At 32.6% G+C, this 20,652-nt stretch overlaps 1 protein-coding gene across 1 annotated transcript in view; it reads right to left on the bottom strand.

Moving 5' to 3' along the window:
* LOC111171792 (receptor tyrosine-protein kinase erbB-4) overlaps positions 1-20,652 on the bottom strand; it is a 97,331-nt gene that overhangs the window by 6,996 nt on the left and 69,683 nt on the right. The window contains exons 12-13 of the mRNA XM_089915909.1: positions 4,928-5,060; positions 590-712 (exon numbers count right to left, since the gene is read on the bottom strand). Coding sequence (XP_089772035.1) covers positions 590-712; positions 4,928-5,060 — 256 coding nt within the window. The remainder of the gene's footprint in view (positions 1-589; positions 713-4,927; positions 5,061-20,652) is intronic.

Raw genomic sequence — 20,652 nt, 5'->3', positions numbered from 1 at the left:
CTTTTTATTCTTGTTGTTTACCATTAAAAATAAATTTCATCACAATTAACCTTGGGCCTGGCCTTTGAATTGGTTTTGTAATTAAGTTAAATAAGTAAACATGCAAATGCTATCATTCAAGCTCTCCCTTTCCAGAAATATCTCTCTTATTAAAAACCCATGTTGTCACCCTCTCCTTCTAGCTAACCTGAACTTAGAGAAAAGAAAGAAAAGCACATTGCCCAGGTCTCTCAGGGATCTCCTCCTGTGTAGGGGTAAAGGTAAATGGGTTGGATCTGGGTATTTTGGAAAAGAACAAATTTGTCAAAGGGAGATGATATCAAAAGGAACTCAGAAGGCATTCAGAGAATGAACAATATTTTGGCTTTGCATCCTTGTTTCCTGCTTTCTCATAACTGTATCCAACCCAGTTTAGTCAATAAAAATTAATGAATTCATTTGTTCAGCAACTTCTCAATACTATAAAGATTTCTCCTCTCTGAATATTAAAGAGGAAGTTAGGTTGGCTAGAACAATAACTTCGGCTATTATTTAAAACAAGTCTGAAACAAAACTGAAAATAACTGAGTATGTGTTATTTTCTACTTACTTTATAAACAGTTCCAAAAGCACCTGAACCAAGTACTTTTACTCTTTTGAGCTCAGTTTCTTTCAAAATACGTAGTTGAGCTTGATTAGGCGCCGTACCACTGGGTGTTAAGGGTTCTACCAACTACAAAGCAAAAAGAGTACAGGTTACACAACTTTTGATCCAACAATCAGTGTTCCTCTCTTTTTCTCTCTGGTTCACTTTCGCACACATAGAAAACACACACAAGACCACTTTTCCTTGACAAACAATATGTTTGTAAAATGGATCACTCACAATTCCTTCTGACCCTACCCTTTCTCTTCTCATGCTATTCACCTGGGTGAACACAAGTAACAAATGTGTACCTACCTTGAGGCATACTAGTCTAGGGGATTTTTTTCCCACTTTTTATAGAAATTTAGAGACTAATTAGGGGCTCTTAATTCTACTTTTTCATGCTCCTTCCTTTTGGAAAACTTCGTCTAAGACTTAAGAGATTTTACTTAATGCCAGTGTACTCTATCAAAGTTTTTTCTCATTTCAGGAAATTCGATACATAAAAATTAAATAAATACAATTTTTAAAAATTAAAAAAAGCTACCTTCTTATCATTTAATACCTAGCAGGGAAGTCAGGACAGACATGTCAGAAGAGAAGAAAACAAGTTAGCACAATGTCAATACACCAAGACAGTGTTTCTAAATCTTTCATGTACATATGAATTACCAGAGTTTTTTGTTAAAATGCAGATTCTGGTTCAGTAGATATGGATTTGTCGCTGAAATCTGCATTTTTACAGAACTCCAGGAGATTCCTCTTTATGATGATGGTCCTTGAACACATTTTAAGTAGCAAGGCCCTAGAGCACCTTCTAGGTTAAAAATTCTAAAATGCTATAAATTGATTCTAGATCATAAATGAATTCTATGAAATGCAGAGGAATAAAATAACCACTGGGGAGTGAGGTTTGCTTTTTGTGGCTCCTAAAAGGAGGAACACTTTAAAATTGGTCTTGAGATAATAAAAATGGATGGACATGGGGGATGACACTGCCACCAGGAAGAACAGTTTGGACACAGCATCAGGGAGAAGGACAGGTCTGAAGGGTGAGATTAGGGTGGGAAATACCAGTTCCTAAAGTGGGCTGGGTAGCCAAAAGGGGTAAAATTAGGCTGATAATTTTAGATGTCATAGTTTAGATGCCATTTCCAGAGAGGATGGGTAAGCAGAAGAAAGGTATGTAAATGTGCCAATTTCTTGACTATGTGAACACAAAAATGTAGACAGAAGAGAGACTCTGGGTACCAAAAAGTTTAAACTGTATGTTAAAATTTTAGAGTTTTAACTATGCTTGAGGAGAAAGGCAAGTCAGAGAAACAAGAGCTTTTTTAAAATTTATTTTTAAGTTAAATAAAAGAACTAAACTTTAAACACAGACAAATAGCTTGTTCTCCCTCAGCATAAGGAAATAATTAAGGCCTACTCCTACTCACATTGTCTTGAAAACCACCACAGTATTTCAAAATGTCTGTTTATAAGGCTAACTGCACTGCGGTCCTCAGCTTGGTTATTATTATCATGCTTCTGTGAACATCATGGTCTACTTAATTAGCTAAACAGAATCTTGAATGTAGGTAAAGTTTAGGGATGTTAGCAAGAATTTGGGAAAGGTGATAAGAATTATAATATTCTTAAGCTATTTTTTAACAGTCTGGCAACTAATACACTTTTATTTCAATTTCAAATTTATCCTGTAACAATGCATATAACTGCATTCAAGTCCCATAAATCTCAGAAAGAGTCACACAATTCTTTAACAAATCTGAAAAAAATCTCCTGCAGAGGATCCCATTCATTTGAATCCTGCTGTGCAGGATTTCTTTCATAGATTTTGATACACATACTATGTATACAGTAAGAAACTTTCATAAAAGTCTAAAAGTTATAAAACTTTACAATCATATACAAAAGTCATACAAAAATCATATGCAAGATTGGGGACTGGATTTCAGCAGTTTAGGCTAGATAGACTTAAAAATGTATATACATGTATTATATATAGGCATATACTGTGCAATAATTTCATATTTTGAAAACTTTACAATTCTACCCGCAATTTTATTAAGTATCATTCAATTTATTTCTACAAACACATTTTTTCCCCCAGGAATTTGAGTATTATACCATTAAAAGAGCACAGTTTTATTTTATGACCCAGTATGGTAGAAAGACAATTGAGTTTAAATTTGTGGGTTTGTATATCATTGTTGCCACTTACAGGCTTAGAACGCAATTTGCCTTTCCTGGCCCTTCATTTCACATCTGTGAAATTGGTATACCAATAATTATCTTAGAAGATTGTTAAAGGATGAAATGGTATATACATAGGTGGAAAACTCTGGAACATTACCTGCCATAATATAGGCACCAAATCTGTCACTCTTCAAGGGATAGGATTATATCTCATTAATACATTTCTAAATCACAGCATCTATCAAAGCATCAAGCTTATAGTGCATCTCAATAAGTGTATATTGAAAAAAAGATTTTCTACTTTTATGCATGCAACAGAAAAAAGACAATCTGGGTCAACATGATTTTGTGAAGCGTATCAATTTTAAAAATCTTCCAACAACATATCATGTTTTAACAAAGTTTTCACATCTGAGGCAGATTTCTAGCTTCAGTATTTAAGAATTTAAGTTGAACCTGTTAAAAATTCCTCTTCTATTTAGATGGTAGAAAATCACAGTTATTTACTTTTACTGAGAGAAAGATGAGAATTCAACAATTAGCTAATTTAGTCCTAAGCTATAACTTTCTATAAAAAATAGAATATGCTTATAAAACCAATCAGTATGTGTTTATTTAGTAATGAAATGCCAATTTGGAGGGCATTATTAGAAGCACCATATTAACAGCACAAAACAAAACAACTATTTTCATAGCAATGAGCTTTTCCTACACGTAGTTAAGAGACAGAATTTGTCTTCTATTTATTCAATCACCTAAATATGCACTGCTATTCCAAACCTTTAATTCCGTTCCAACTCTAGTTTATTTACTTCACTTTTCAGAATTCTTTCAGTGACTGCTCCAAGCTGTCCATAAGGGAGAATTCTACCTGTCTCCATCATCCTAGCTAACCTGAAAATATGCACAGCACATGGGCTGTGCCCAAACTTTTATTCATGTTCACATGTACAAGGCTGAAAGTGATCAAGTTGATCTTTTGTAACATCCAGCTCAAGTCGGAATCATTACTATGTTCACTCTGTGTATATAACTACCATTTTTATGCTTGAACGTGTCTACTGATAAGACAGCCCATTTAATTTCAGATAACTTCAATCATTAGAAGTATCTTCTTATATGTAACTGTATAGTAGCTTTCTGAAACTTTCAAATAATTCTATCCAGATTTAACTTTTGGGGGAAAAGAGCTAAAATTTAATTCATTATCAGTGTGAGAAACATATGAATGAATGAATATTCCCATTACTTTCAGTGTTAAGAGGAAAAGTCAAAATGTCACACTGACAGTGAGACAGAAAACAAATGCAAAGAAGGCAGACTGTCTCAGTACAGATTTGCTCTGAAATGTTCAGATAGGCATGGATACGTGTATCAGGAGAAAGAGGTAGGATTCGAGTTGAGAAGGATATGGTAACACATGGTCTTCTGCAATTGTTTTACCCCTATAACCTTTATGGTGAAAACGATCATCTTGCATGCTAGAGAATTCAGTGTGGCAATACAAAAGAAATTATAGTATTTTATGGATAATTTACATATTCACAATAACTAACATGCATAATATTAAATGCACCTCATAAATAGTGTGATAAGGCCTATGTGATTACAAAACTAAGCTTTATCCTGAAGCTCATCTTTTCACTGCTGCTATAATGAGATCAGTGGCTACCAATTTAATGGCCCTAATTAAAGCATAAATTGCTTGCCAATCTGGCTTTATTTTAAACCAGAAAAATTCTATTGTTTTCTAACATTTTTCTAGTTCTGCTACTGAGATATTCTCTGACTCAGATATTTTCTAGTTCTGCTACTTGTATATCCTAGAGCTTGTTAATGGACCCCTGTCTCCAAAAGAAACAGATCTGGCCCAATATGATAATTTCCTTGACCCCTGCTATTTGCCCTCTTCAAGCCATGAGCCTGCCTTGACTACACTTATATACTCTGATTTTCCATCAACTTTGCATACCATACTATAAAATATAAACCTTCAGCAGGAAATTGAATAGAATTTTCTCTTGGATTAAAAAACTAAGTATCTAAACCTTCTAAACCTAATGAAAATCCCTAACACTTGAAGAGAAGAAATGAACACCTCACCTCTGTTTCCAGGAATCTTCTTAAGGCTCTTTTCTTTTTGATGCTCTTCCTTCTAACATAAACTGCAAATGTTAGACCCACAATGACCATGATGAAGAGCCCGCCAATGACTCCGGCTGCAATTAGAGGAGTCCTGCCAACCAGAATGGAAAAGTAAAGAAAAAAGTATGAAGGGAGAAAAGACAGAGGAAGAGGAAAAAGCAGTTGGACAAGCCATTATCCACATATCACAAGTCTAGTCAATTAGAAGAAATGCAAATTAAAAGTGCATTAAAGCTTTCACAAAACTTTTCTCATGGTAAAAACTGTACCTGTTTTTTGTTTTGCTTTGTTTTTTAGTAATAAACCATGCACAGACAACTAATCTTTGGGGATGAGCAGCCACAACATGCCATTTGATGAAAAAATGTAAAATTTGATAACAAAATGAAGAATGTATGCCAAATTTTTGATATAGGATAATTTTAAATCATTTTAATTTTACTTTTATCTATAAAGAAGTAGAAATGCATTTAAATAGTATTGTTGTGGTTTATAATATTATTTTCAACGTCTTCTCTGAAGCAGGCTTTCTCAACAGTGGCACTATTGACATTTGGGGCTGGATACTTGTTCATTCTGGGGACTGTTTTTTGCATTTTAGGATGCTTAGCAGCATCCTTGGTCTCCATCCACTAGAAGCCAGCAACACCTCCATCCTCTAGTCATGGCTGTCTCCAGACATTGTCAAACGTCTGTCAAAATCACTGCCAGTTGAGAACTACTGTTCTAAACCAAAAATGAGTGGTCTGAGGACCTATGAACCCCACACCTCTGGTATATAGAGATATCAACAGAGAGATGCATTGACAAAAGTGCTATTTCAAACTCTGGCAAGGGCAACTTTGCTGGGACAAAGGGTACGAGAAAGATGAAGACTGGGTCAGATGGGTTTTCAGAGTTATGATGACTGGAGTAAGCATTATTATTAAAAGTATGAATAAGCATCATATACCCATGAAAGATGTCTACACACTAAGTATTAAATAAAAATATGTAAATAGTATTAAAAAGGGATTAGGAAGAAATTGACTGGAGATTTTTATTCTTAAAATGTTTCTCTAATATATTGTTAGCTAATGTATAATTTTGAAACTGATCACTTTTTGTTTTCCAAGATCAATTTTTGCTTGCTTGAAAAGTAATGTTTATGGTCTCAACTTCTTGTTCTGGAGTAGAGTAGTATCTGTAAGCTTTCTGTAGTCAGAGCCCTGAAATATATTAATTTCATATGCCATAGCAAGCCGTTCAGAGTAAAACACATAGGTGTTGACTATGAAGTCATGATAGATATCAAAACTAAAAAGTAACTCCCTGAATGCTCATGCTTTCCATAGTAAAGTGTTTTATATTTTATATTCCTATTTATAGAAGAACCTACTCTATACAGCTACCCTCCTTCAGAAAAAAAAAAAAATTACTTGTTCTTGAAAGGTAAACTTTTGCTCAAAGACAGATCGGAAATAACGAGAGGAGATGATCCTAAATAGAATTTTTAAATTTTAAAGAGCTCTGGGAAAAAATCTGGGTAACTTCTATAAATTAAGTCATGTCTTTTAAACATTATAACTGTTATATTATTGTCATATAAAACTGCAAAGAAACCTTAAAATGTAGTTCATCCTAAAGGTTGTTTCCTGACAGCTCAAAGTCCTACAGCATACTGAAATGTTGCTATAATTCAACTAGATTTTCCTAAATGGAATTTTCTAAAGACTTAAAAATCTATGCTGAGAAAATTAAACTAAAGTATGGAAACAAACTCATCATTGTGATGTGTTTTGGTGTGTGTAAGATCACATTTTTGGTATGCCAGTTATATGTATTTCAGAAAATATTTTAGTTTTCAACCCAAGGCATAATTTTCAGCTCAACTGCCTAACACATCCCTGAAAAGCCACTACTATAAAAAGAACTGTATTTTTGTTTCCTGAGCCCAATTTTTTATTGCAAAGGATTTATGTATGATTGAGAATAGTCCCCAGTATTTTTTTAATTGTGGATTTGAACTAAACTCTAAACTTCCTCTGCTTATCTATTTTTCAAAAGAATAAATGGTATGTATTTATGACAATATTTGTCAATGTCACTGTAAATTAAAAGAAAATTCTTTTTTTTTTCATTTTAAGAATGATCACTTCCAATAGAACAAAACAAGGTCCCTGACTCTATTTTTTTTTCATCTAATTTGGATGGATATCAGTTATCATATCATTACTACTTAGTTTAGTCATGGCAATGAAAATAAAACATTCAAAAACTCAATAGACAGTAATTTCTATGATTTTTCTAGTTAGCTTTTAGTTTTGATATTTTCCCTCAGCAGTTCCTTGGTTGACTTGCATTCCTCTAGCTTCTTTCTTCTTTTACCACTCTACAGGAATGATAAAGGTACAACCAACCTGAAGAAATAAAGAACTAGAGTTTCTGCATCTAAAACTAATAAATAAATGATTTTTTGGATATTTTAAGAGGCCAAACTCTTCTTATTCCAGAGAAAGTTACTCTTGAAAAAGAACATCAACCACAAGGAAGCAACCAATTAATCTGAAAAGGGACAATGTTCTATAAGAAAACTTGCTTTTTCTCTTTAATGAGTGAGTATCATGAAAAAAGGTACTGATCTTGATTAAGAAGACTTAATGTTCACAAAACCAGACATGAAATGAAATCCTGGCCTGGACTCTAGCATGGACAAGCCAACTGTACAGAAATTTTTTAGATAACTTGAGAAATTAGAATATGGATTAGATAGTAGACGAAATAAAAATGTGTTGGCATGTAAAGACATGGACCAGAAATTGAAAAGACTGAGTTACAAAACAGTAGGATTTAATCAGAAAAAAGTTCATATACACATACACGTATATGTGTGTAAAAAGATCTGGAAGAATGTACAATAAGACACTATGACTCTAGTGTTCTTATTTTTGTATTTTTACTTTTGGGCATTCTCTAATATTCTACAATATATTTATTTTCCCTTTGAAATAAAAGTTAATTAAATTTAAGAAAAATACAGAAAAAATAAATCATTGTCTAAAAGCTTAGTTTTACAATAATGGCCTTGTTTTCTTTCTTTATTTTTTTTTGAATGTTTACTTTGCATCTTTTCAATTAAGAATTCATTTTGCTATTCCCTGTCCACTTTTCTGATCTAAGTGCTTCTGCAGATATTTTTTATTCATTATAGCTTAATGTGTCTGAGACATTTAATTACCACTATGTTTCTTATAATTAACATTATGTTTTATAAGACCACTCTAATCTGAAGTTATACTACTTACACATTTCCTATGCCCCCTGCAGTTTTGATGATTCCTAGGTATTTGTAGGTGTAGGATAGATGCCCTTTTTTTTTTTTTTTTTTCCTGAGAGTTAATGCTTCACTCTTTATGAGGATCCTTTGGATAAAGGGATATAGCTACTTAAGTTGCTTTTTTAAATTACTGTATATCCCTCCTAGGTCTCATGCTGACTATTTCCAACTAGGCTATATTCCTGAAAGAGTGTGTTCCTCTTATATGTTAGTCAGAGTAGCCTCCAAGAGGCTGAAATGTGACACTATTAATGAAATCAAAACCAAGAGACCTCGAGTACTCTGTAATCCCTTATCTGTAACAGGATTATTATTTGTTTCCTATCTTTTACCTGTCCATTAAAAATCGCTGGGATCCCCTAAAGTATACAAGATAGGACATGACAAGTGATAAGTGCAAGCTTTTTCTAAAAGGATGCTATCAAGTGATATTTTACCTTATTCTGTGATTTAGAAATAGTATAATGAAACTGATATTGTCTACTCATAGAAACTGATATAATAAGGATTCTGAATCACAAATGAGCTTGACTAATTTATATAAAAGCATGTAACTTGGTTTTCACAATTTCATTCAGAAGTTCAGAGACAACACAATGCATTATAATCTACTGCCTTGAATGTAGTTACCTATTTTAAACAGTTATATATAGAAGAGTAGTGTCTTCCCAAACCATACTACTCATATAATAAGATGTATTCTTATTATTCATTACTCTGTTGAACCATGCTTTTCCTCACTGGAGAATATAAAATGTGAGAGAATCATGGAAGCTGATTTTATAAACATCGAAATATTTTCTTTCATTGATCTGTTTCCTTCCAGATAACAGATCACAAATAAAATATAGTACAGTCAATATAATTTATGATTAAAACTCAAATGGTTTTAAAACTATTCCATTATACCAGTTTTCATTTAATGTCAAGGGCAGGCTATTCTACAAAAAATGTGCAGTGGTATTTTCTTTAAAATTGTAAACGGTAAAACTGGTAGTTTGATTAATATAGTCACCAAATCTAAATCTATAGGATTCCTTTCTATGAATTTCACCAAATAAAATGATTTTAAATTTGTAATATAGGTATATTTTTCTTCATTTCTTAAATACAGAATAATTTTCGGTTACAGATAAAGGAATCAATCAGCAGCCCTATAACACACTGACAGTATAGTTTGTAACTCACGGTATTGACTTTAAATCAGAGACCTCCATTTTTAGAAGCTTCTAAAGTAAATAGTTTGAAGATGGGTCATCAGAAGTTGCTGGATCAGACTTAGGGCTGCTTCACTGCTTATCTATGGGCACTAAAGGTTAAGCTGATTTTTAAAAAATGTACACAGAAGTAAAAACAAAAAAGAAAAGCTGCAGGCTAGTCAGATAATTTTAACCAGACATTTTTGTATAAGAAAGTTTAAATAAAATTATAAAATAGTGCCTCTAACATTATTATTTTGTGTTTACCTTCAAATCTGCACGCTTTTTCCTTATAGTGCTGTATCATGCTGGAAAGATGTTTTCACATCAGACCAGTCAGAGCTTCAATTATGTTGTGCCTCCACTGGTTGTGAGCAGTGCCTCTATCAGATGACTCAGCTGAGATGCACATAAGTACATGCTTCACGTAAGGCAATGAAAAATAAATATAGCAGGAGCCAGCTAATCTTTCTTGGATTCCTGAGATCTGATACACTTGCCTCTAGATCCTGCCTAGTAGTATTCTTAAATCAAATACCTTTAAGCACTGGCAAATCATATGCCTCCTGTAGGCCAGGACAGTCTCAGTTTGTACCACTGTTAAGTACCAGTAGAACCCAATTCACTCTCAAAAGTGCCCTGTGAGCAATAAATCAAATGTTTATCCTTAAATAAACACTTAGCCCGAGTTAGAGAATCTAGGATACCTTAAGATAACAAGTCTTTACATATATATGTATAAATAAACAAACAAATACATACACATTCATACAGGACTATCTAAGTATTAACAAGTTTCACTTCCTGGCAAGGTAAATTAATTACTGCCTGTAATAAACCTATATATAACATAAATGGATGTTTCCTAAATTAGAGTCAGATGTGATGATTCTCTGTAATCTTATATTTTCTTTTAAAAATATAACTAGATAACATTGGCTATCATCTTGTACCCTATCTTCCCTCTGAAAATGTTACACTGACCATCAGACAAAAGCATGAGTATATCATGAACCAGAGGTTAAATGTATCCTCAGTAATATACTTCACGTTTCCTAATTTGCTCTTGCTATAAGAAAAATGTAGTTGATCAAAAACATTTTGACACTTTAGTGAAAGAAAATTCTTAGAATCAGTTGCCAACTGAGATAAATAATGCAACTTTGCAAACAGGGACATTTTCAATATTATATTAATTATGTAAGTAAGCAGTTTAAACATAGCAAAAGTGCTGTCCAAATAAGAGGAAAACAAGATTTGACTGCCATTAGGTACTCATGAGTTTTATGGCACATATAGTGTCACAAAAAAATTCGTTTCATTTTCAATGGGAAATAATCTAATTGAAATGAAAATGTCAAAGATTTTCTATCCTGATATAGAAATATCCCCTTTCATAGAGGTAAACCAGAGATTTATTTGGTCTTATATACTACACTTAAGTTCAAATAATTTAAATAGATTGACTATGGACTTTTGATTCTAATAATACTTGTATATTTTTAATTAAAATTTTCTTTTTACATATACTGCATATTTTCACAATAACTATGCAACGTTGAGCCTATAACCTCCGTTTTAAAAATAAAGAAATAGACTCAGAAAAGTTAAGATACTTAGACAAGGTCAAACATAAATAGTAATGCTAACATTTTACGTCTTGTAATCTCAAGTCCATCAGTTTTTCAGCTATATATGCTATCTTTCTAAAGATGATTCATTAGAATTTTTTTAGGGTAGATAAATACAATTCATTAGATTTTTCTTTAATACCTAAAACCTATAGTAGAGAATACAAAATAAACATAAATTTATTCAGGGGTTCTCATAAACTCTTTGATTTTGTATTTAGTTATTCTTAATATTGTAATTCTCATCAGACTATCATTTTAGCTGAATTGTTATGTTCACTGTGATTTAAGTCTATTAAATCTTTTATGCTCTTATTGAAGTTTATAAGTGATCTTATACTTCACTGAGTTTCATTTTATTTTTTCAGTGAGAAAACAGTTAAGAGGATTTGGGGGGCTTAAAAAAACACTGGATTTCCTTTAAGAAAAGCAAAATTAAGCAGTATCTGTCATTCTAGTGATAGTCCCTACTGCATTGTTACTCTGTTCAGTCTTCCCCAAAGCGGCTCAGATTTGAAACAAGAGACCTTGAAACACTAGGAAATATTGAAATTCCCCAGAAGACATTTTAAGGGTTACTGACTAGGGCAAGGAGAGCCACATTCATGTTTTTTTTTTTTTCCCTCGTGAAAACTGTGCTTATTCTGACCCAGAATTCCACCTGCTCTATAAATATGACACATCTTTTCTTTTTGAGCAAATGAAAGTGATGTGGGTCAGACTCTGAGGTAGACATGAGTTGACAGTTACAGGTTTTATCTGATGAGACCTAGAGTATTACAGTATGTCTCTCTCCTTTGATTAGGATTCACAATTCCTCTATTATACCTTAACTATGACCAGGAGTGTTGAGTACTGAAGCAAATGAATCAAAACATACTGCCCCTCTTCCTAACTAAATTTAAATATTTCTTGACTTGTCTTCATGTGTTTAAATAAATCTTTTTCCCCAATGTTTTTTCAATATGAAAATGTTACATATTATTCAATAACACAGTGTTACGAAGTATTTCAGAAGAGACATTACCATTAAACGAATATGTAAATATCATTTGGATTATTTTATGTCTAGAATTAGCTCGAGAAAAATTTCTAATAGTTTCATGGTAATTCCTTCTTTCTATTTGTAAGTAATATTTACACCTATCTACGGGTTTTTGTTTGTTTGTCACAATTTTAGGGAAAGCATACAAACCTGTACATTTGATTTTTGAGGCAACTATTCTCATGATTAAATACACCATCCTGAAGACACAAATAATCCACCTATGAATTTTACACTTATGAATTTTTTTCTGCTTTACTGAGGTATAATTGACAAATACCTATGAATTTCTACAAATGAAATACTGAAAGGGAATTAGATAAGGAAGAAATTCTCTGTTAACAGATCTTTGTAAGAGCTCAGATGAATTTTTAGTCCTCAGACTTGTGTGTGTGTGTGGTTTATACCTATTACACAATATCATTAATGTTTATATTAGTAGAACACTTTTAACATCATCTTTATAGATTGAATATATAAGTATGTTTAATGAAACAGAAAATTGTAAATATTTAATTACAAAATATATAATCCACTAAGTACTACTCCATTCTATTACCCATTCATTACATAGACGGTAATCTGAAGCAATATGCCTAAGGATTAAAAAATTGAAGATAAAAATCTGAAAATTTCAGTTGTGACCTACCAAAATTGTTCAGCATGCTAGGAATTAATTAATTTCACAATAGAGCAGAAAATATTACATAAATACTTCTCTATGAAGTAAAGTGGGGCACCATCCAGGCACTATTCTTTGCTCTCCTATGTTAAAAATTTTCTTCACCTCAAAATCTCCATTCATTCTAATCACTGTAATCTCACATATCTATGTTACTAACAGGTATTATAGACTATGGCAAATTGCATTTACCTTTATCTATCAAGTCACTACACCACACATTTGTGTCATGTTTACTGGGTACAATTACATAATACAGATTTAAGCAGTCCCATTTTGAGAGGATTCACAAACTAATTTTTTAAGTAATAGTTTTTTTTTATTTGACATACAAATACGTATATAAAGCATCTTTGATTTCTTTTAGTATGCTTTTAAGGCACCCCAATCCTTGCCTTAGACTAAAAACTTTTTTTTTTGATGAAATGTTTACACACAGGCAGTAAGAAAGTGTCCTTCTTGAAAGAAAAAAAAAACAACAACTCCTTTTCATTCAAATGATATGTTTTCTACTTATTTTGCCCTGCTGGTACCCTTATTTCCCTCTGAGGGCACTTCCAAGTGTTAATGGGGAGTTGGATGAAATGAGAAGGGAGGAGACTTTGAGAACAGGTACAGCTTCAGGGAAAATGCCAGGATTTTGGACATCCATGTGGGGTCACTGAACATTTCTTCCAGGATTAAAAAACAAAAGTGACTTTTACCAGGTGTTTTATATGTCTTATGTCAAATAATTCTTCTGACATGATTATTTATGTATGATGAATCTGAGGTAGGTTATATAACTTGCCCCAGGTCATAAGCATTCTAAGTGGAGAGTCAAGATTTGAATCTTGGCATGGTTTCCTCTAAAATCTTTTTTGCTTCCATTAACATATGAATATAAGAGTATATTAGGGGGGCTTCCCTGGTGGCGCAGTGGTTGAGAGTCCGCCTGTCGATGCAGGGGACACGGGTTCGTGCCCTGGTCCGGGAAGATCCCACGTGCCGCGGAGCCGCTGGGCCCGTGAGCCATGGCCGCTGAGCCTGCGCGTCCGGAGCCTGTGCTCCGCAACGGGAGAGGCCACAACAGTGAGAGGTCCGCGTACGGCAAAAAAAAAAAAGAGTGATTACTCTCCTAATATACTAGATAAACAGGCCATGAAGAGAAGATATTTTCAAGACTGGTTAGCTATTTTAATAGTGCTTATTGGTGGCAGTGAGGGACATAGTAGGGAAGCATAGAGGCTGAGGCAGAAAAGTATTTCCAGCAGCAGAAATGATTCAGTGTATAAACCTGATGGTGAAGACAGACAAAAGAGGAGTCAAAGATGGCTAGGCTCCCGTGTCTGCGTGAGTGGAAGGCTGATGACTCCATTCATGGACTTGAGAAATCAGGAGAAAGACATTTGGAAGGAGAAGCGTTGATTCTTTGGGGTCTATGGATTTGAGGAGCAGAACAATATACAGGTATATTGTTATCTTTTCATTATGCCTTCAAATTTCTGTGTCCCCTTGTTCCTCCTCTAATATCAAGACTTATACCTGTGTTGATTTTAATAGCTTCTCATTTTTAATTGAAGAGAGCCATGGATAACATAATGTCATTTCCTTTAAATTTTTCCAATACTTTCTTTTTTCTCTGGGAATGCTAGAAATGCAAAAGAAGAAAAAGCTTGGTTCAAGGGCTTTTATTCATTTGTTTTCTTTCCTCCCCCTCTCCCTTTGTTTTCCTAAGCAACTGTTATTTTTCAGTTTGATTTCTTTCATTAAGTTGAAGTCTGCTGTATCAATCTATTTTTGTTCTGACCTTTTGAGACCATTCATTTTTAAGTGTAACACAACTCTAAAATAGCTAATATATTTAGAAATCTTATTTGTACTATTGTACATGGAGCTGCTCTTCACATTGGGTAACACATGCTGAAAACCTGTGCCTTTTTAAGTCTATATGGATCTTTGTTAATTTTGAGTCCTAATGACATCCCCTTTATGGAGAATTTAAAGTTTGGCATTAAACTTAAAGAAAGTTCTGTAATTGAAAAAGATAGCTAAACATAATGATCTGAAAGAGGCCATTTCATACTTTTTATTTTATGATTTGGTAATTTTCATAGCAACAACCTTATGTTCATATATAAAGGGCTAAGTGCTAATAAACGGCCTCAATTTTATTGCCATCTCTGTGATCCAATTCATTCCATTTTGCTATCATATTTACAAGAGTATCTCCCCTTAGCACTACGTGTCTCTTTTATACACTCCCAAACTAAACTTAATTTAGTTGTTTATAATTATTCTCTCTCAGATTCTTTTCTATTTCTAGGTAAATTATAAGCCCTGTAAGGTTAGGGACTATTATTTCTACTTTTATATTGCCCTATACCTCCAGTAATATTCTCTAAGAAGATTCTCAATAATTATCATTAAATAAATCAAACAGCAAATAGGATACTTTAGGTGATAATATATTTAAGAAAGAATGCAATTATTTCACTTAAGACCTTTATAGTATTTGGAACAATTGTGAATTGCTCAATTCACTTGTGCTCTATTAATTATTGAACTAATTCCCATTACAATTTAGTTTCTCCACGAAATCAGTACTTGTCAAGGTCACTAATGGTTTCTTTATTGTCAAATTAGTCATTTCTTAGATCTAATCTTAACCAATCACTTAGTAACACATCATGTGAGTGATCACTTTCCCTTTCTTAAAACACTGGCTTTCCTTGAGTTTCTCCTCTATCTGGTCAGTCCTTTTCAGTCCTGTTATTTGCTTCCTCCTTATCTCCCTGACCTCTAGAGGTAGAAAGGTCCCAGGACTTAACCATTGGATTTCTTCTCTTCTCTATTTACATTTACTCCCTAGAGATGATATCCTCCATCTCTTTATCTATGTAGTGATAAGCAAATCTATATCTTTAGTCCAGACCTCCTCTCCTCTAAATTTATATTTTAATTTCAATTTCAATTGATGTCTCCACTTAGATAGCTAATATCTCAGTCTTAGAAATTCCAAAATAAACTTTGATTCCAACAACCTTCTCCTCCCAAAAGGTATTTCCTGCTCCTCCCTAAGTCTCTTATTTTGGCAAATGACAATTTTATCTTTCTGTGTTCTTTCACATTCCACACCTATTTAAGCTAAGAAAAAGCTTACAAACACATAATTAGATCCTTGCTCATTACTGTTCCTTTCTTCTCTACTTAAGTATAGTCTATCCCTTTGGGGGCAAATATTCTTTTATTTCTAATCTATAACATTTAGTTCTAATATATCCCATGCTATCTACTGGCTTACGGTTTAATTTAGCTCATCTAGGAGTTCTACAATAGCGTTGCAATTTTCAGGGTCTTATTTTCATGACCAATATGTAAATTTCAAAATAAAATTAGGGACATGTACATATTCAGAACTTAAAGGTAAAATAATGGAATTTCTATTTTTAAAAGTACAAATATAAGCCCTTTAAGTGCTGGAATTGTGTCACAGATGTCCTCATGTTTTTTGGAGGCTAGTTTGTCTCATGAAAAGAATCATTAAATAATTATTACACAAATAAATAACTGAATGCATACTTTACTTCTGTATTTAGATACTTTTCATCTTAAATCAACCCTTAAAAGCACATAAATATTTCAACAATTTCAGAGTTTCCTATATATTTTTAAACTTAACAAAAGTGTAATTGTAAAGAATTTCTAGTGAAAAGAAAATGGGAAAAGTTATTTCATGTTTCTTGAACTGAAGCTAATATGTGTTTAATATTTGCTTATTTCTGATTTTTAAGTAATAAGTAAAATAATATTTTCTCATAAAAGCAATGAAAATAATCCTTGGACCAGTTGTTATTTTTGTTTGCTTGTATTAGTTTAGTCTATCTCTCACCCTCACCATATACTGTGTCAAAGTTTCTGGTTGACTAACCCAACTGTCATTCTTAATCCCCTGCTCCCTAAAAACTCCAAATCTAGGGATTTTTAAAAAGCTCAACAACTTCCCCAGTCTCTCTACATCTTGATGTGAATATACAACAAATTTCTAGCCAATGAGAGAAAAGCAAATTTCAGCTAGAGGAATTCTGGGAAAGGAAAGGTACAGCTGATGAAATCTGTCCCTCCTCTTGTGTCCTCAGATGTAATGCTTAGAGCTGCAGCAGCCATCTTACTACCAAAACAGAAAGATAAGAAAATGACATGGATTCTGACCCCGATGTTACTGATCCATAGAACCAAAGGCAATAACAGCTCCCTCACTTCTAGACTTCTGTATTTTAAAGAATAACACATAAAACTATTTGTCGAAGCCACTAACATCAGGCTTAATTTCACTTGTAGCCCAAGTAAAGTCCTAACTGAAAAAGGAACTATGTCCAGATTTTCCAAGTTTAACTTCTTTTCTTGCATTGAACTATCATATGCATTATCTCTAGACAATCAGATTTTTAAAAACAAAAGATGAAACAGATGGCTCTTCCCTTTTTCAGGTAACATTTAATAACCCTGGTGCTTCTATTATGTTTGCTTAATTATCACAGTCTCTTGGTTATTTACCAGGCTTTACCTACATCAGCCTTGACTGAACACTCTTATTGGGGGTGGGGTGGGGAGGTGCCCTACACATCTACAAGTAACACTAAGTAGAAGTTAGTAAAACTTCTTCAAGAATGTAGTTTCTGAGTTGTGGAATTTAAATATGTTGTAATGGACAGCCTATTCATTGCCATCCATTTTCAAATAGTGATAAAATTCAAAAGTACTAAAATGTTTTCATAATTTACGAACCTCAAGCAAATATTGTACTGGAAAATCAATAAAGAGAACATGAAGAAAACAGAGCTCTTCATTAGCATTTAACTTGGCAAAACATGAATATCCAATTTTTCTAATTCCTGGGCCCATAGCAGATTGGAAGTAACCCAAAGGAAAAAAAAAATGATAGGGTGAAGCTGTTTCTGTCTATCTCTTTTAAAATACTCTGCAGAGGACTCAGAGAAAAGACAAACAAACCCTCCTTGCAGAGACTTTTGGTGACTGCGCTCCACTTTAAATAATGTTTTTAGCATAGAATGGATAGCTTTTATATACTAAGGGGAGGTCTATTGTGACCAAACTCACAAGAACACATTTTAGAGCATCTAACAATGTTTAACAATATAACTCCTTTTTGAACTTATATAAATGCCCAATCCCTAATTAGAACACATTTCTAATTATGGGGAATCCCATTTTTTTCTCAAGCAATTGCTTAGAAGATGTTATGATTCTGCAGATGTTCTGAATACAGATTTAGAGCCACCAGATAACATAAACAAAGAAAAAAAAATCAAACCTAAGTCAATTCAAATAACATTGAAATAATATAATAGCAAGACAACTTTACACTTTGCCTGAAACCATTTCATTTACATGCAAAAGAAACCATTCCTACTAAGGAAAAAAAAATCCACATCTACATGAACCAGATTCTCTTCCTTCCCAGCTAGAATATTAATTTTTCAATCTGTTGTCTATTATTTTTTTATTATTGAAATTATGTACACTATTAACATTAGGCTATATTTGATAGTATATACTGTTTTAGGCATCCAGGGATGAATATTTTAAAATTTCTTTCTCTTGTAAATGATCATGAAGGAAATCTAAAAGCGTACGAAGTTGACTATTAATTCCTTTTAAATGTCTTGACTGACGCATATCTACAAAATTTCTTCTTCTCAGTCTTTTAATTTTTCAGATTACATATCTTTATTTTTCCATGTGGGAAATTATCTAAGCAAATGGATCACCTTTACTTATAATCATGCCACCTGAGTTAATGCAAAATTTCAGTTTTTCTTAGGGCAAATAGAAGAACAAGGGATAGCAGTTAATAGGACTTAACTTCACTACCCAGCAGTGAGTTGGTGACTGGAAAACATTATCTCTTTGGGACCACTGATATAGTAGTACTTCAGTTTTTTGGCAAAATAGTCAAAAACAAACAAAACAATCTAATTTACAATCTATTTTAAACAATTTACAACAGTAAATTTAGGATGATATGCAACAGTCACCAACCTGTAACATTCATTCTAGTTATTCTTTATTATCAGGTAATGATGTCTTAGTAATTAAAAGAGAGCAAGAGGTAGAGAGAGAGAGGGAGGGAAAATAAAGGGAGAAGCCCTTTGAAGAAATCTAGAGTTAGTATTTTTTTAGAAAGGTTTAGGCATTGCTAGAACTAAGTTAATTTTTAAGTTTTACTAAATTATTTCAAAACTATATAGGATCAGAGTCATCTTATGAATTTTTAAACCATTAAAGATCCATTTATGTATATCTGTCCATCTAGGATTACTTAAAACCAATTTTTAAAAAATCAACAAACTTTGAAAGAAGGTTAATTAAGCTTATTTATCCATCAAGTCCTCTCTATAACATGATTGATGACACCATAAAGAAAGCAATACATTCATTAGAAGAAATTTTTAAATCAGGCAGTCCTTGGCAACTTTTGGTGAAATCTTTCAGCCATACTTTGATGGGACTCATCTAATTTTAGATAGGTATAAAAAATTATGATATCAAATTATATATAAATATAAATGAGACTGTAACTCAAATGTTTTCTAACTCAAATATTTGTAGTTTTATAATTTTTAATATATTGTCTATTTGATTTTTTGAATAATGATTAGCAAAATGAATGATAAATTGAGTATTTTCCATGTATTTTAATTTATGCCTAGCTAAACATATTTTTTATAATGCCAGATATACACATATATGTTATTTTATAATTTGTGAAAGACACAAATTTGGAACAATCTATCTTTCAATATAGGATTGGTGGTACATTAATGGTAGGGAAAACAATGCAACCATAAAAAGAAGCTATTGATCTGGAAGGCTGTTCATAATGTACTGTTAAGTTAGTAAGGTAAGTTGCTGAATAATGTGTGGTGTTCCCATATCTGTAAATAAATGAAACCCTTTGTTATTATATGTATGTATTAGTATATGAGTAAATGTGTAGAAGGATAAACATACATATATACATACATATCTCTATATTTAATACACTGAGCATGTTTTACTTTTGTAATTTTAAATATCATTTTTAAATATATTGAAGATAATAATTAATCTTTAAAAAACAGGAAGAAGAAAAGAAAAAGAGATACCTAAATCCCAGCTAGTTTGCTCTAACCATCAGGATGGTGAATTCTACCTTTACTGGCTTTAGATTTAAGAGAGGCTCGTGGCACAAATTGCCAAGACAAGAACCATGGTTTGAGGATAAATTTAGTTACATCAATACAATCAGACGCAAATATATTTTATTTGTAAGGGATTGTTCCTTACAACGTAATTCCTTACTTAAGAGCATTTCAAGGACACTGAAATAGGAAAAAATATTCCTGATTTCCTGATATACAAATGTTCTCTACCTGCACCATTGCACACAAAAAATTGCTGATGTTTGTGATAATGGTGTAATTTGGAGTAATTGTTATATATCAGCATTTTGCAATTATCACTACAGGTGCTGAAATCTGTTAATTTCTCAGAACACACACAGGGTGCTGTTAGATTCTGATTAAATATTTAACAGTCTTCTAATTTAACGAGTCCGGAGTCATTGATAGCAAACCACAACCTGTTATTTTCCATACAAAAATAAAAAAGGGTGACCTTCAGTTGGATACACATAGAGTAACACAGTGCAAATTATTGATGATCTGTGACTTAGCATCAGAATATTTTAAATGCAAAAATTAGCACAGTTTATATTTGAATTTTAAAATCTCAGACCATTACTCCCTTCACACATTCACACATACTA

The sequence above is a fragment of the Delphinapterus leucas genome, chromosome 8 (genome assembly GCF_059928025.1).
Source record: "Delphinapterus leucas isolate spDelLeu-1000000601 "Yukka" chromosome 8, BTC_Dleu_Yukka2, whole genome shotgun sequence".
NCBI lineage: Eukaryota > Metazoa > Chordata > Mammalia > Artiodactyla > Monodontidae > Delphinapterus > Delphinapterus leucas.
Note: the sequence above shows the minus strand (reverse complement) of the source record. Positions and strands in the feature narration are given on the sequence as shown.